The sequence below is a fragment of the Falco cherrug genome, chromosome 6 (genome assembly GCF_023634085.1).
Source record: "Falco cherrug isolate bFalChe1 chromosome 6, bFalChe1.pri, whole genome shotgun sequence".
In the NCBI taxonomy this organism is placed as follows: Eukaryota; Metazoa; Chordata; class Aves; order Falconiformes; family Falconidae; genus Falco; species Falco cherrug.
The window spans coordinates 80,125,865-80,141,929 of NC_073702.1; the positions used below are offsets into that span (position 1 = coordinate 80,125,865).

Below are 16,065 nucleotides of genomic sequence, written 5' to 3' on the forward strand. Positions count from 1 at the left end.
TGGCAGTTGTGAAAAACCTGTTCTTGACCACTGAGGTTTCTTGCTCAGTCAGTGTATGCTCTTCTATACAACAGGGAAAGTGGTGTAGAAAGAAGGGGGGATATTAAAAGAACATTTCAGAATTAGGAAAGACAACATCTTTTACGGTCTGTGTGTATGCAAGTGGACTTTAAAATACTTACATCCTTGCCTTTAAATAGGACGTGCTGCAAGCTGCCTGTCAGTATCGTCAGTCTAGAGCCTCTTTATATAAAACAGGAGAGCTTCCAGAAAGAGAACCTGAATATATTCCATGGACAGGTGAGAACTTATCATTACTACTTTATTAATTATCTGTCCTAAACAAAAAGTACTTTTCATGAGTTTCAGAACACGTGAATTTCCATCTGAATGTTAAAATTCCTGTTAAAAGCTGCTACAAGGTTTGTCAGTAGGAATAGGAGAAGCTAAAAGCTTCATTTGGGGAGTGAAATGGAATTAATCAATGAACACTGATTTTGTCCAGTATTGATGATAAATCTTTACAACTGGCATTGCAGATTATTTTTTTTTGTATGCACTGGTTCTGGTTAGCAGACCTATTGGGTACATAACATTAAAATGAATCATAAAATATGATCGATCTATGAATGTTTTAAAAGGACTGATGATTCTCTGCTTCTTTAAGTGTGTTCTGCTTTGATGATTTAATAACATGAAAAACTATCAGAACAAACGTTTGCAGAAGCAAGCACTTTCCAGTTGGTGTTTAAGCTTCTTGTGGCCTTTATGGCCACAAAGGCCACACTTGTTTCGTACTCCCAAGATAAAAATCTTTTGAAAAGCAGGACCCATGCAAGCTGTTTTGGTGTCTTAAATCATCTTGATGACTACATCCAAGTATTTCAATCAGGTTAACATAAGTTGCCTTTTCCTTTTGTATATTCTCTACTTTGCTTACAGATTGTGCAAGTGATTCTTTTCTTCTGAAAAACAGCTGATATTGATAGTTGACTGTGTACATCTGTGTAGTTCGGGGGATGGTTTTGTTTCTGGTCCTTTCAGTTAACTACATTTTGGCCAAATTAAATATGTAAAGGTGGATGGGAGTATGTGTTTGGGTTTTGGGGTTTTTGTTTGCTTGTTTTTTAATAGTATTGCTTTGATTTTTAAAATTAAAATATTTACTTGCTTTCTTCTAATTTTTTTAATTATATGTAGTAACGTTATACATCAGCATAGGTTCCTGTCACGATAGGATTATTGTTTTAATGTTCACTGTATTGTTTTCCCAAGCATCTAGTGTCCTTCGTGCAACGGTAATACGTCAGCATGGAATCATTCTGAAGATGGTGTATCCCCAGGTGGACAGCAACCTCCGCAGCATTGTGGCTGAACAGTTGGTGGCACTGCTGGATTGTTTTCTAGATGGCTATGTTTCTCAGCTGAAATCTGTGGACCGTCCTGCTGATCAAGAGCGATACAGCAGTCTGGAAATGGAGTATGTGCAGAAAAGATCAGAACTCTTGTCTCCTCTCCGTAAGTAGTCTGTTTTCCTTAATGCAAGGGCTAGATGTTCCATTTGATGAGGAAATTACACGTATCTGATCGAGTAAATGGCATCTGTGTGTGAATTCTATTTGTTCTACATGTTTGCCTTCAGAGTATAAATGATTGGTTTTATGATTTAATGAGATACTTTCAAAGTAAAAACAGATAGAGAATCGCATTCATGACTGCTTCCATGCCGCTAAGAAGACACATTGCTGCTTCAATGTTTTTCTTCTGCTTGTTACATTTTTCTGGCAGGAATTTATCTTGTGCTACTTGGCTGAAAATAGTCTATAAATGGATTCCTGAACGTTTATATTGTTGCAAGTTGACAAACTTATATGCCTGAAAGCTTTCTTAGTGTGTATCAGGAAAAAGTTACTTTTTGAATCTGGACTGTTTAATAATCAAACCTGTTGTTTAACATGTCACATGTGGTCCAGTCTTCAATGAGTAATTGACAGTAAAGTCCCCTTAAGTGGAAGTAACTTGGAGTAAATACGTTTTAGTTACTTAATAAAATTTAAATTTTTTAGACTGAAAATAACTAGTATAGATAGAATAATCTAATCACTGCCTCCTAACATTCTTAACCATTAAGAAAAATCTCTTTAAACTGTCATTCTCAGTTTTACTGACGTTTGTGGGCTCTGCTAGTTTGTAAATACATTTTATATCATTATGTTAAATCTAAAGCTCATATTTCCTTACAAACAAAATTGAGTATTCTAACTGTCACGGATTAACTGAACCAAAAAGAAAGAGTTTAATATATTTTTAGTAAAAACCCATTCTCTTTACATGTTTTGTTTTATATCAAAAGCATTTGCCTTCTGCTTTTTCACTTTGTGTCATTAAGTGGCTTTTAGTACAGATACTAAGTCAGGGGTTGAATTTTCCCCCCTGCCCTCCAGCACAAATAGCAGATGATGCTAACTTTCAGTGAAAATAGGATATTTACAGGCCATTTAGTATTCTAAACTTCTCTTCTTCCCTCTTGTAGTGGGGGACAGAGATAGTAGGTATGTGAGCTTGTACGTGCACAGGGTGTGTGCGCAGTCGGTTAATGTCTCTCTTGCTGTATATAAGTAATCTCCATGACCCGAACATTTGAAATGTTTTATTTTTTCTGATCTCCGTCCTTGGTCACCTTCTTACGGTCAAAGATGAGCTTGTTTGATGTAACTTCTTTTTCTTGGTTACTTAGTTTCCCTGGGGCAGTATCAGATGGCAGCTGCTTTAGCAGAGAGGTACTGTGACTTTGATATCCTGGTGCAGATGTGTGAGCAAACAGACAACCAGGCCAGATTGCAACGTTACATGAGCCAGTTTGCAGATCAGGTAACTCTTTCTTTATTTCCTTTAGATAGTGTTTTATAATAAGTTTGCACCTGAGATGTTGTGGAAGCTATTATTACTTTGGGATTTTGTTTTGTTTTGGGGTTTTATGTATCTGTATTTACATATACATACAGGGGAAATGTGGAAAATTGAAGTCAATGTTCACTGTGCAGAACTCGGTGGAGTATTTTACCCTGAGGCTGTAAAGCAAGTCAGCAGAAATATGGGTGCTAACTGTATGGGCAGCGGCTTTTCATGGAACTTTGGGTTTTGTCTCACTCTTAAGGTCTTTCAGCATTTTGTGACTTATTCACTGAGGTGCTGTGGTCAGTGTACTATTGTTTTATTAAACTAATGTAATAATAAATATAATCATAATTTCCAAAAGAGAAGGTGCCATTGTTAAACATGTAAGTAGAGAAGTAGTTAACAGTAGGAATGTATGGGTGTTGCTGTAGTCTTATTTTATTGTCCTGCTGAGTACTTGTTGGACATTTTTTCCAGTGTTTGTTAAGATCTGGTGTAAAAACTTCAAGGTGCGCTGAAAAACTGGGAAGTTTAAGGAAAAGGCAGTAGAGACTACTTGAAGTGAGGGAGACTGGGACAAAATTTTCCTAATTGGAGAGTTGGTGAGATCAATTTGTTTAGCTTTCCACATGAACCATAGAAAGAGAAATCCTGCAGTCTACACTATAAAGAGGGTACAGAAAGGTTGTTACAGTAAGAAAAAGCAAAAATATCAGTAATGGACAGAAATTATAGTGAACATTTTTAATATTGAGGCTTAAATACTCACACTTCCAAAGAAGGGGATGCATTCTCTATTTCTTTTCTCTTGGAGTCCTTTGTTTTAAAGGAAAAAAAGACTTTCTGAAGAGAAGTCACTGTGGCAAATGTAGAGCTGAATAGATCAAGTGTAATGGATAGAGTATCAGACTGATGGCCTCTTCAAATTTAATTTTTTTAAATTGTTAATGTAATTAAGATTTAGCATAGTTCTAAAATTACTCTGAAAAGACTTTCTCAAACATAAATCCTGATTAGTTATTTCACATTGAAGTTTCTGAGGATAAAATAGTGTGGGTTTTTTTTTTTTAAAAAAAGGCCACTTTTTAACGATGACTGAGAGAAGTTGTAGGTTCACTTGGAGATAGGAGGGAATGTTTCAAAAATAGTGGCAGCAGAAGTAAACTTACATGTGAAAGGAAACAGTAAGCACAGAGTTCTGAGAGGGGCAAAGGAACAGGTAAAAAACTGAAGTAGAATTGTGATTTATGTGATAATCTGTTTCCATTCTTATGTGTTAACATGAAGAATTTGTATCTGGCGCTTCCTTCACTGCCATTGAAGGTTCACTCCCATTGAAGGGTGCCCTGTGTATCAACATCTGTTGCAGAGTAGCTCATAAATTCTTTAAACGCTGTTTCTATCAGGACTCTTTTTCATCAACATCGTATTTTTGTGTGTGTGTGTTCTTGTTTTGTTAAGCAGGTTCTTACCATGTTCTTACCAACTGTGTTCTATGAAGCATTTTGCCTTAGAAGAAAAAAGATATTTAAATGTGACTTTTAAAATGTGTTTGTATTCCTGTTATCTTCAGAATTTCTCAGACTTCCTGTTTCGGTGGTATCTAGAAAAAGGAAAGCGAGGGAAGCTGTTATCTCAGCCTATTGCTCAGCACGGACAGCTGGCCAGTTTCTTGCAAGCTCATGAGCATCTGAGCTGGTTACATGAAATCAACAGTCAGGATCTGCAAAAGGTAGGATTTCTTAAATACAACCAAGCTGAAATAGCACATATTAAAAAGGTCAAGTATATATTCAGGTAGGCAAATTATCTAGTTATGACTCTTCATCATCAAAAGACCAGTTATCTAAATGAGTTAGGGGAGAGATGACACAGATTATTAATGGAGTACCAGAATCTTCCCTCCAGGCAGCATCTGCACCATGTAATGGAAGTTAGGGCTGCTTTTCATCCCTGGTTGGTGACTGATACGTTTTATCAAGGAAGTTTTGTTTGGCTGTGTGATCACTACTTTGATGGAATTGGGGGCTTACAGTGAATATCAGTAGCATTATCAGATTATCCAGCAAAGGAAAAACTGAAGCTTGTCTTTCAAGACTTTGAAGCAAAGAAATTTGGAGGTATCACAAAAGAAAAAAAAAAACCCACAGAACTTTTAAACTATGCATGTAAGAGATTAAAGTAATCAACACCTTTTTTTAAAGTAGCAAATGTGCATGTGGATAGATTTATGTGACATTGTTTTTAAACTTGATCCATTGTTGCCTTGTAGGCTGCCCAGTTATTCTCTCCCTGCTTCCTGCTGGTCAGTCTTTCCTTCCTTCTGCTAGACTTGTGAATGTATTTCACATTAGAAATAAACTGTTTCTAAACAAAAATAGCTTCTTTCAATCCACGTGCACATTATTTAACTGTGTGCAGAGCATGGCAATGTTTATCCTACTGCAAATTATAGGCTGATAATACTATATGCCCTTAAAAAAACCCCAAACAAACCAACCCACCCAAAACCAAACCAAAAACAAAATCCCAAACAAAATAAAACAAAAAAACTCACCCTGAGAATATTGTAATATTCCATTGGTGTCAGCTGAGATTTTTCCTGTTATAGCAAAGCACTATTGATACAAGAATTATTTACTTTAAAAAAATAAAAAGAGGGAAAAAATGTGAATAGTGAAAAACAAGAACTTGAAAAACGGAGGATGTTAGTTAATCCTTACAGTTAACTAAACATGGCCTTGGGAGAAGGAATAGACACCATAAATATGTCAGGCTGGGGCATAAAATAAGCTCAAGGAGAACCAAATGGTTAACGAGACTAAACAGAAAATCACAATCCACTCTCGATTAAAGAAAGCTCCATGCTAACAAAGCCGTCTTCCCACTGGATATGCATGTGAAAAAAAAAGGATGCTGTACCTTTAAATGGAGACGAGGCTGTAGGAACCGGTGAGAATGAAGTGTGACTAAACTTAATTGTAAACAATTCTTCAAAGTGTATAAAGTGTTTTACCACGTGTTAAGGTGTACGCTAGCTTTGTGGATAACTACCTAGCACCCACCTCTGTGCAGACATGCATTAAACAAGTATCTGGACTCGGCTCTTGCACACCAAGCGAAGAACACAGGTTTGGGATAACGCTATGAAGAGGGGGCAAGGATTCTAAAATGGACAAGTAGTTCGGTTTATTTCTGAGTAAGTGCTCAGAAACGTGCTGTTCCATTGTTGGATAGACAAAATCTTGCCTATATATTTGGTTACTTTAGCAGTTTGTAATTTTGTTTTTTCAAATTCCTGAATGAACAAGTAAATCAATCTACATGCAAAATTGTTCTGTCAAATCATATTTGTCTGGCTTTTCTGCCACAGCCTTGAAGAAGATCCTAGAGGTATAATATGTGAAGTCGCAATTTGTCCTTTAATCATAAGATAGTTTTTCCCTGGTTAGTACTGAAAAGATTTTTTGATATAATTGCAGTAGAGACCTGTGTCCCTTTCTGAAGGGTGTAGTGCAGAGTTTTAATGTGCAAGTTGTATGACTTCTTAAAATAAGGATTATAGTATTACAAATGATAAACAGCTATGAGACTTAAGAGCAAATCCTTATCAGCTAACCTTCTGGTGCTAACTTATAAAACTGATTTCTAACGTCTTCATTAATTTCAGGCTCACAGAACATTGCAGACTTTAGCAAATATGGAGACACGGTATTTTGCAAAGAAGAAAACACTTCTTGGCTTGAGCAAATTAGCTGCACTGGCGTCTGACTTCTCGGAAGACATACTTCAAGAAAAAATAGAAGGTTAGAAATAAAACCAGAGCAAAGTGAAGAGTAGACTAATGAAGTTATTGGATTAGAATCACGTTAATTTTGCAGATTGATAATCGAGGGCTCTAACTCAGTGTGGTAAGGATGAATGGACTGGTGATCATGCTCATTGCAGGAAGGATAAGTAAGACAGAATGAGGCAGTAACCTCAGTATTCGGTTTCACCTCCGAGTTAGGCCTATGAGCATGGGAAATGTGTACCGTTTCACTTGTTCTAATAACACACAAAATACTGGTGTAAATAACAAGCTGCACAGTATCTTGAGAAGTCATTAGTTCTGAAGTGGCTGAAACTTGTGAACCATTCACAGTGAATGTGTTTTCATGACGCTCCATTTTGTATTTCCAGATGCAAGGTAAAAATTATTTAATTTCTTAAAGCCTGTTCATTGAATGGCTCTCAATTTGGAATTCTTCTCAAATCCTGAGACTCTTAGGCTATACAAGGCAATCCAGTGACTGTGTTGTATTGTAATAATGTACCTGGAAATACATACATTTGTGATCAAGCAGCGCTTTCTCAGCACCTTACTCTTTCTGTATCTGGAAAGGTTACAGTGACAGTGTTTCATTATACTCGTAACTGAAAGGATGCTAACAGGAAAACCAGGAATACCTGTTCTGCTTCATTATCAAATGCAAAGATTCCACTGCTCTGCCATTCCTTTCACTTTGGAAAATACCCTGTTCCCGATGCTGTTTGTGCAGCACACGGTGCTGTGAGTTATCGTTAAGCTGATACTGGCCGCCAGGGGAAGTGTGGAAACACTACTTGAGGTTACTACTCAAGCTTGCTTCTGTTTATCTGCATCTTTATCCATGTATATGACGTACAGTTCTTAAAAAAAGAATCCTGAAGGCCCGGGGATAATTATGATAACTAAGTAGCCTTTACAAATTCGTTTTAGCTTGTAATAATACTACATTATCTGCCTTTTAAATTATAGACCTTTTAATGAAATCTTAAATTTTAAATTTGTTTTTCTTACTGCTCTGGAAAAAAACCAACAAACCTATGTTGATGTGAAGACTCTCATCTTTAAATAGGAAAACCGTAGAAAACTGAGGAAACCAAAGCTGTATTTCAGTAGACTAATGGACTCTTAAAATTTGGTCTGGACTTTACTCTGCTACACATTTTTATATGATACAGCTTTTAAAATTTACACTCTTCGTGTATCAGTTTCCTATTGATAAAGAAAATAATTATTTTTGCCACATTTTGCTTATTCATTTAAACTGATAAAATGCTCCTTAAAATTAGTTTCCTTTTTCTACCATGCGATGGAACTGGGCAGGAAGGGCAGGGTTCACAGTACGGCTGAAACTATTCCATTTTGATTGTTTCAGCCTAATAAGTTTCTGACCCTGAGGCAGATCATACTGGAAAATAAAACAATCAAAAAATGAGTAATTCATGAGGTGGAGCACATCCATGGCACAGGTCTTCAGCCAAAAGGTAGCTCCTAAAAATTGCAGACAGCTTACTGTCCTGCACAGTGCAAAAGCTTCCCTCCAATCCTATGTATTCATTTTGTGGGTTTGAGGAAATAAAGAAGAGTTACCGGTCTGCATTATGCTGGGAACCTGAGTGGAAAGTAAGAACTAGGTCACCAGGATGACAACATTGAAGTGGACGTATTTCTGTGCTTCAGGAACATAGAGATGAGTGTCCAAATAAATGCTTCGTAACAAATACTTGTAGACCTGAGTAATATTGTGACTTGCCAGTTATTACTGTGCCATAGAATTTATTATTACATTTTAGTAACGTGACATATTCATTTCCTTAAATACAGAAATAGCAGAACAGGAACGCTTTCTGTTGCATCAGGAGACCCTTCCTGAACAGTTACTGGCAGAGAAACAGTTGAACCTCAATGATATGCCAGTGTTGTCTGTATCTCAGCTCATTGATGTAAGTATTTCATGTTTACTTGGTTACACAGGTAAAGTTCCAGTATGTTTTCTGCCTCTGTGTGATCAAATAAAGGAGAAGATCCCAGCAGTCTTTATCCCTTATATGGTGTGCTAAGCACCCAAAGATCGGATACATGATTTGGTTTATCTTTGCTTAGTTTACGCCAGCACCAAACTTCAGAATGCTGGTTTTAGTTCAAATTTCTTCTTGTTGAATGTGTGCTTTAGAGTGCTGCTAGAAGAAAAAACAAATCAAATCAGTTTCAGAAGTTGATTTACTGGTCTAAGCCAGTTTTTGGATATGAGACAATTTTTACCTTCTGTTACATTCTCAGTGGGGCAGAACTTAAAAGGCAGAAGGAACAAAGAAATCCACCTTAGTGGAGAAAGATGCTGCAATGTATAGAAGGAAGGGGCTTCTGCAGGAAAAGGTTTTTGTTCACCTGTTGCAAAGAGGCACCCAAAGTCTTTCTACTTTCTTTTTTTCTTTTTCAAAACCAAACAAAACCCCAACCCATAGAGAAACAAAACCATGAACTGCTCCAGTACTGGGATTGCTACTAACGCTGACTCCTTTTCCCACACCCATTTCTGGTGGTAGCCAGGAACCAGTAGCCTTATGGTTTCTGCCTGTTGTCAGCATATTTTTACCATCCAGTGACACACACAAAAAATACACCATTAGTAACAACACCACCTTGTAAAACGAATGGGGCCCTTTCTGGGTGTCAGTTTTGGAACTCCTTACTTTTCTGTAATCCTGTGGAAAACCAAAAGCTGATAGCATGCTTGTTTACATTCTTCTCATTTTCTTAGAACAATGCTAATAGCAGATTCTGAAGTTATTACCTGTATCTTTTAAGTGACTCTATGTGTGTGATAGAGAAGGGTAAGAAGTGTCACTCATGACTTGGCAAGTGCTGGTATCGTGACAGTTTTCCTTCTGAGTTCTCTCTATCGTCAAACCAATGTTCGTATTTGCTGCTCGTGATGTGAGAATGAAATTTGAAAAGCGTCAATAAAAGGAGCATTAATGTTGATTTTCCTTTGAAGTACTAATTTAGAATTTTGTTGCAGAGGGGGGATGAAAGAGCGATAGCAAACTTGTACTGCCTTTTACCTTTTAAAACCAACGTGTGCTTAACTACTGCTTTGAGCTTAATTACCGAAATAATTCCTAGAGCTTATTTGTGGAGCTGAGCTCTGGCTACAATAGTCCAGGAATGTTACAGCCTTAAATGGCATTTAAATTTGAAACCTAGCAGCCTTATATCCAGTATCATTTGTCCACGGACCATTGTCATGTAGGTGGAATGCTGCTTTAAAACCTTAAGTATATTCATTACTATAAAAATACTTGCAGTTGAATCAAGACATATTTTCGTGAGAAGGTCATGTAAGTGGAAAATACATGGTGGTCTTCCCACAATGAGTTGTCCTTGATATCAGTTACATTAGTTTGTAGGCTAAAAATAATTCTCTACGTTATTCTCTCATATCGTAGATGTACATATGTGATGAGAACAGAAGGGCCAATGAGTATGACTTCAAGAAAGCACTTGATCTTCTGGAATATATTGATGAGGTAGGAAAAGTTTTTTAAGGATTTCTAACCCAGAGTCTTATTTTTTTTATCTATTATTATTTAAGCTAGGATGGTGCATGTGGGTTAACATATTAGCTTAGTGTATGGTAATTAAAAAAAACCCTGATGTGTTTTCTTCAGTTTGTTTTTAATTCACTGGAGACTTCATGTCAAATATGGTTTAGATCATTTTAAAAAAATGACACTCCTCATCTTCACTTCCCATTTATAGTCTATAGTTTCTTTTTTAGAGCCTTGCCTTCCTTACAGGCTTTCTCCAAACAGGACAAAGATCATCTGTTTTCAGTAGTTTAGTTCTTACATCTTCCCTATTGGCAGTTTCTCTGGTTGTTATGAGATAATGTGGGATAGGTGCCAGCTTTTTAACATGTAAAGAGCATTGAACCACAGATTTGCTATCTGCTTTCTCACTGCATCTTGCATGATCAAGTATCTTGTCAGAGTAATTTTCCAGGAACCACAAACAGATCAACTTTTGAGGAGCATCAAACCTGAATTAACAACAGTCTTTCCTAAAAACCTGAAGTTGTATTATTTTTAGCAAAAGTATTCCTTACCAATTGAAAATGAGAGCTCTTTTCTGATTATCCTAGTCCCTGTAGTCTGGGTAGGGCTCCAAGTTAAAATCTTTTCTGTAGTAGTGCTTTGTAAACACCATTGTGCCATTTTGTTGGTCTTCAATAACTTTTGTTTGATAATTATAAATACATTTAAATTGTTCTTAAAATTTATTTTAAATTGGTTTTAATTGAATTTCTTGTATCAATTTTTCTTTTGAGTAACTTTACTGTTGTTAACTAGTATTTTTTTGCTTTATATATGAATATGTTTGCTTGTCCTGTGTTTAGTACTGTATTACATTTTGTGTACTGAGGGGAGAGTGTTACTACTAAGAGTAGCATGTTACTCTGAGTTATTTCTCTGTAGCTTAAAAAGAAAATTCAGTGCCTTTTTTTCTAACTCGCCCCCTTCGTTTTTACAACATAGTCCAAATTACAATATTTTGCAGTAAAATAAATGAGCAAACTCATTTGGTTCTCTCAAGTTAGTTTTCCTCTTAAATTTTGTCAAGACAATTCATGAACACTGAGACAACTTTATTATTCCTTTACATCTAAATAAAATAAATACCACACTAAACCCATGAGATTTCAAAATTATTTTTTTCTCAGATATTTGAGTCTCTAACAACTTACGTAGAACATTCAGCACAAATTAGAGATGGTGGTCAAGACCAGAGTTTAAAAACTAGCTGTTGCCTAGTTTTCCCTGATTTTCTCTTGCAGAAGCAGTGTAAAGTCAAGACACATCATCTTGCTTTCAGGCTTCTAAATTCAAGTATTCATGGTTTCTGTTATCTCATACGAGGGGAATTTAAAGTAGGTGTGACGTTTCAGGATATTGAGAGGTGGAAAAAAATATATGGTCTTTTTTCTGACATTATATTTTAAAAGGGGCTCTGACACCAATTACCTCAGCGTTTCTGTGCAGCGAAGAGATTGCCCTTTCCAAGGCAAATGTGTTTCTTTGAAGAGATTTACTAATATATTCATAAAACATACAGCCTGATGTGGACCCTAATGCATGCTAGTTAGCTTGGCCACGCTGAAAAAAGAGCCTTGACTTTAGTCACCATTTAGTGTGTTAAAATAAAACTTGCTTAGAATACAGTGTTTTATAAATTCGTATTTGTTCAATTTCCTTTAAAACACCCTTTTTCAAATTGATGTAGTTGGTCTTCAGCAGTCGTGTGGTGATGTAGAAAGTCTGAGCCATGTTTTCAAATGGAAATTAATAGTCTTTGGTGTTTCAGCAGGTGTTATTTTTTTAATTTAAAAAAATAAATTAAAATTTTAACCTACCTGTCTTTTCTCCTTATGTGAATTGAAGGAAGAGGAAGTGGATGTAAATGATCTTAAACTTAAAATTCTCTGTAAGGCTCTCCAGAGAGATGGGTAAGTCCAATATGAATATAAATTACTGAGAGTATTTGTGACATAGCTTTTCCAGTATTACATTTTAGTATACTATTCTCTAGCTCACTGAAAAGGTTGAATTTCGCAGTATAAGGTTAGTAAAGTATAAAGTATCTGTCCAGAATATGCCTTTTTATTTATAAAGTGAAACTCCAGCCAAAAAAATCGGTATTACTTTGTTGGCTTAGCTCACTGGCCACCTACTGTGCATTCTCAGCACCTGAGACAGAAATGTACCCATGCGGCTCTCATTCTTGAACTCTTTGCTAAGGTAAAAGAAATGACTGATGCCAAAACTTTTTTTTTCTTTCCTTTGAAGCGTTTCAAATAGAAGCTTTTTAAGAGCAATGCATGCAGAGGTCACTCCAGCCAACTTTTATTTCACTTATTTTTGGCCACTGAACCACATTGACAAGTTCATGACCTTTTTGAGTTAAAGCTGCATTCTTGACTGCAAGAGATCAAATCCTTAAATACTGCTTAAGAGAGCCACTTTTACAGAATTGCAACACCAAATACAATCTGAATCCAGTTGATCTGAAGAATCTTCTCATTAAACAGTACTACTTTTCTCTCCCAGGTCACATAACTCAAATGGCATATACTCCTTTTCCTTTCTAATTTTCAGAAGTTATCCAGCTTTTCTAGCTCCCATGTATGTTCCAAGAGGACCTAAGGAAGAAAAGAGGAAAGAATACATTCCAAATGCACTGTGCCGTTTGTGATTTAAAAAGGAAGTAGGCAGCGTTTGGATTCATGCTTATGCATAGGATAGATTCCAAAGGGCAGTGGTCTGCAGAAAATAAATTCCTAGTTGCATGACTAATAAGTTATTGTCACATATGATGCAAATAATATGCAGAAACAGGTTCACACTATTCCAAGTGTTTTCTTCCCTGCCTATTATTTTCAAGACGGAAGAATCCACAATTCCTACATAGGACTAGTCCAGTGATTGGTTTATGACCTGCCTACCCTGGGCCAAGAACAGAGTTCTGGACATAATACTTAAACCATTCAATTCGTATGTAATGCTGACAAGATTTTGCCCACTCCTGCTAGCTAACCAGATGCCATTTGAGATCACTTTACTGAATAGTGCGTTTAGAAAACCTGATGTCCCTGTTGAGTTTCCAGTCCAGCAAGGCTCACAAAGAGGTTGATTACTATTTCAAAAAGAGGTAGTGTTAACTTTCATCTGTGTGCAAAAATATGCATTTGATGTGTTACAGTACCTACTTTTAAGGAAGGTGACTGTTTTCTGGCTCAATAGCTACAGATGGTGGAAAGGTTTTCGGGTAGAATGGAGAGCCTTGCTGGGCGTGCTCCTGATGTTCTGGTAGGGTTCTCACTGTCTTCCTCTGTGCTCAAGAGGAGGAAATCCCTCTACCCCCTTCCTTCACATTCTTCCCAGTAGAATTAAAGATGAAATCCTAGACGTTTGGGCGTTTGTGTGACATCCAGGGCTTCAGTGAAGTACAGAGGATTTGTCAGTACTATCTTCTGGGAGCCTGGTCCAGATCTGTTGCATTGGCCCGAGGAGGTGCACGTTAGTTTAGGGAGTGGTAGGAGAACTGGTTTTTGTCTGGCCATTTAACATACAGAACAGGAAATTTTAACAACTGAAAGGTTAGAACCACAGCAAAACAAATTAGGTTGGTGTTGACTTAAAACTGCTACATATAAAGCCCTGCAAAGATGATAAATTGTCATTTTAAATAATCTTTCTCTAAGAAAAACCTGTTTGGATTTTTTTTATCGCAGATGAGACTTGCATTCACGAGTCTTCGCCTTCAGGTTGTCTCATTTGTGATGAAACGTGTATTTGTTTTGTACCTGTGTGTGCTGTTACAGGCCAGCAACTTAAATTCTACAGTTTCTTCCTCCTTCTTCTGTTTCTTGGTGTTTGCTTTTTTGTTTTGTTTCATTTTTTTCATATGTTAGAAAATCACTGCTCTTGCTTCATTCTACCAAAAAATAAATCTATAGTTTCATCATCTCAATTGTAAAATATAATTACTGAGAATAGGTAGGTCTTGTCTTGATAAATAATATTTTTTATCAAAGACATAATTTTTCTTTTACAGTTTAGAAGACAGGAAGCATTTCTGTTGTCCTTCTAAGTAGACTACGTTACAGTAGTGTAATTTATTACAGTTTTACTCGGCATAAATAATAACTAACAGAAGATAGAAAAAAATCCGTTTGCTTTGAGCTATAGCCGATCAGATAACACTTCTGTGTGAACATGTATTAGCCACTTCTGATAACTTATGAAATTATTCTGCTTATTGTTTCTTGTTAATTTTCATTTCATCTGTGCAATTCTTTCCACAAACTATTCTTTCGTTTGCAGATGGTCCGGTTCAGAGGGTAAAGATGATCCAATTGAAGCATCTAAAGACAGTATATTTGTGAAAATACTACAAAAACTATTGAAAGAAGGTAAAGTGAACTTAAATATTATTGAACTTCTTGAAATGTTTAGTTGTTTCAAAACTTGCTTAAGATGAACACTAACATGTAAGAAGTAGTGTTCATAAATTCTCAGAGTAATAAAAACTTCCATATGCATTCCACTAGATAATTACAATCATATGGAGCTAATTCTATCTCTGTAAAATGTAGGGGGGGTGAGATGAGCAGATTTCTTGGTTATAATCTTAGTACCCTCAGATTACTTGCTCAGTAGGGCAGCCATCAGATTTTTAGCAGTTTCTTACTGTAAAGTATGTCTTGTGGAGTTAAATACTTACATCTTCTGTAAGATTCAGGATTAATAACTAATTGACTGTCACTCAGAGGAGCTTAATCTATTTTAGCTTAAACTGTTTTTTGCTTTTGTCTTCCCACTCCAAAAGCAAAAATACAATCACACACACACAGGGTTAAAACTGACCATGGGAAGTTATGGCCATCGAAGTTACAGCTGGAGGGGGGAGGGAGAGGAGGGAAACAATTTAGAGTCAAAGTCCATTTTAAATATTACTGCATCTGCACGTTCTCCAGAACAGAGAAGGCTCCATGTCAAAAATACAGAAGTTATGTTCTTCAGAACAGTTCTGGTTTTCTGTGTTCAGTCCTGTCAATTTCTTTCCTTTTGTAAGACTCTCACACCGGAGACTGAAATGTTGTGACTGATCATAGAAGTATTTATCAGATGACTGATCTTACTTTTAACATTTCACCAAGAAAAAAGAAAAAGTAAATACTTGAATTTTAGGCTTAAGGATTTTACGTTTAATCATGAATTCAAGAAGCAGCCCTGTTTGGGTAGGACTATTTTTTTTAACTCAGTTTTACAGGCTACTTAAGCGTTATTGCATGTCTTGATGTATATAGTAATATTAGATCTTCTCAATTCAAAAGAGTAATTTAACTCTGAGGCAGGTACAGATGTTTACTTAAAAATTATCTTAACTGCTAATGCAAAGTACTTTTATCAGTGCTGTAATAAAAGGTTTTGTGTTGCAGGAGTTCAGTTAAGTGAATATTTACCAGAGGTGAAGGACTTGCTGCAAGCAGATGAACTTGGCAACTTGAGAACTAGTGCTTACTTCGAATTTGTGTTAAAGGCAAACTATGAACTCTACGTTCAGGGACAAGTATGATTCTCTCTATTTTTTTAAAATATTTTTTCTAAAGACCTGTTAAATTAATGGATACTTTTTTATGTTCTGTTTGTTTTTTTGCTAAAACTTTGTAATAAAATCAATATGAGTAATATACTTGGTTTTAAATTTATAGACATTGGCGCTTTAGTCAGGAGAGGCAGAGTTGTGTTTTCGGGCAAAAGAAGAATAAAGTTTTCATTTTCTGTGCCTTTCATAAA

At 36.2% G+C, this 16,065-nt stretch overlaps 1 protein-coding gene across 2 annotated transcripts in view; it reads left to right on the plus strand.

Moving 5' to 3' along the window:
• The window catches only part of NUP133 (nucleoporin 133), a 37,717-nt gene extending 21,652 nt beyond the window's left edge, over window positions 1-16,065 (plus strand). For both annotated transcript variants that reach the window (XM_055714981.1, XM_055714982.1), the window contains 10 exons: window positions 201-300; window positions 1,276-1,518; window positions 2,738-2,871; window positions 4,472-4,630; window positions 6,569-6,704; window positions 8,531-8,649; window positions 10,156-10,236; window positions 12,148-12,212; window positions 14,590-14,678; window positions 15,708-16,065. In XM_055714981.1, the coding sequence (XP_055570956.1) occupies window positions 201-300; window positions 1,276-1,518; window positions 2,738-2,871; window positions 4,472-4,630; window positions 6,569-6,704; window positions 8,531-8,649; window positions 10,156-10,236; window positions 12,148-12,212; window positions 14,590-14,678; window positions 15,708-15,844 (1,263 nt within the window). In that variant the 3' untranslated portion in view covers window positions 15,845-16,065. The remainder of the gene's footprint in view (window positions 1-200; window positions 301-1,275; window positions 1,519-2,737; window positions 2,872-4,471; window positions 4,631-6,568; window positions 6,705-8,530; window positions 8,650-10,155; window positions 10,237-12,147; window positions 12,213-14,589; window positions 14,679-15,707) is intronic.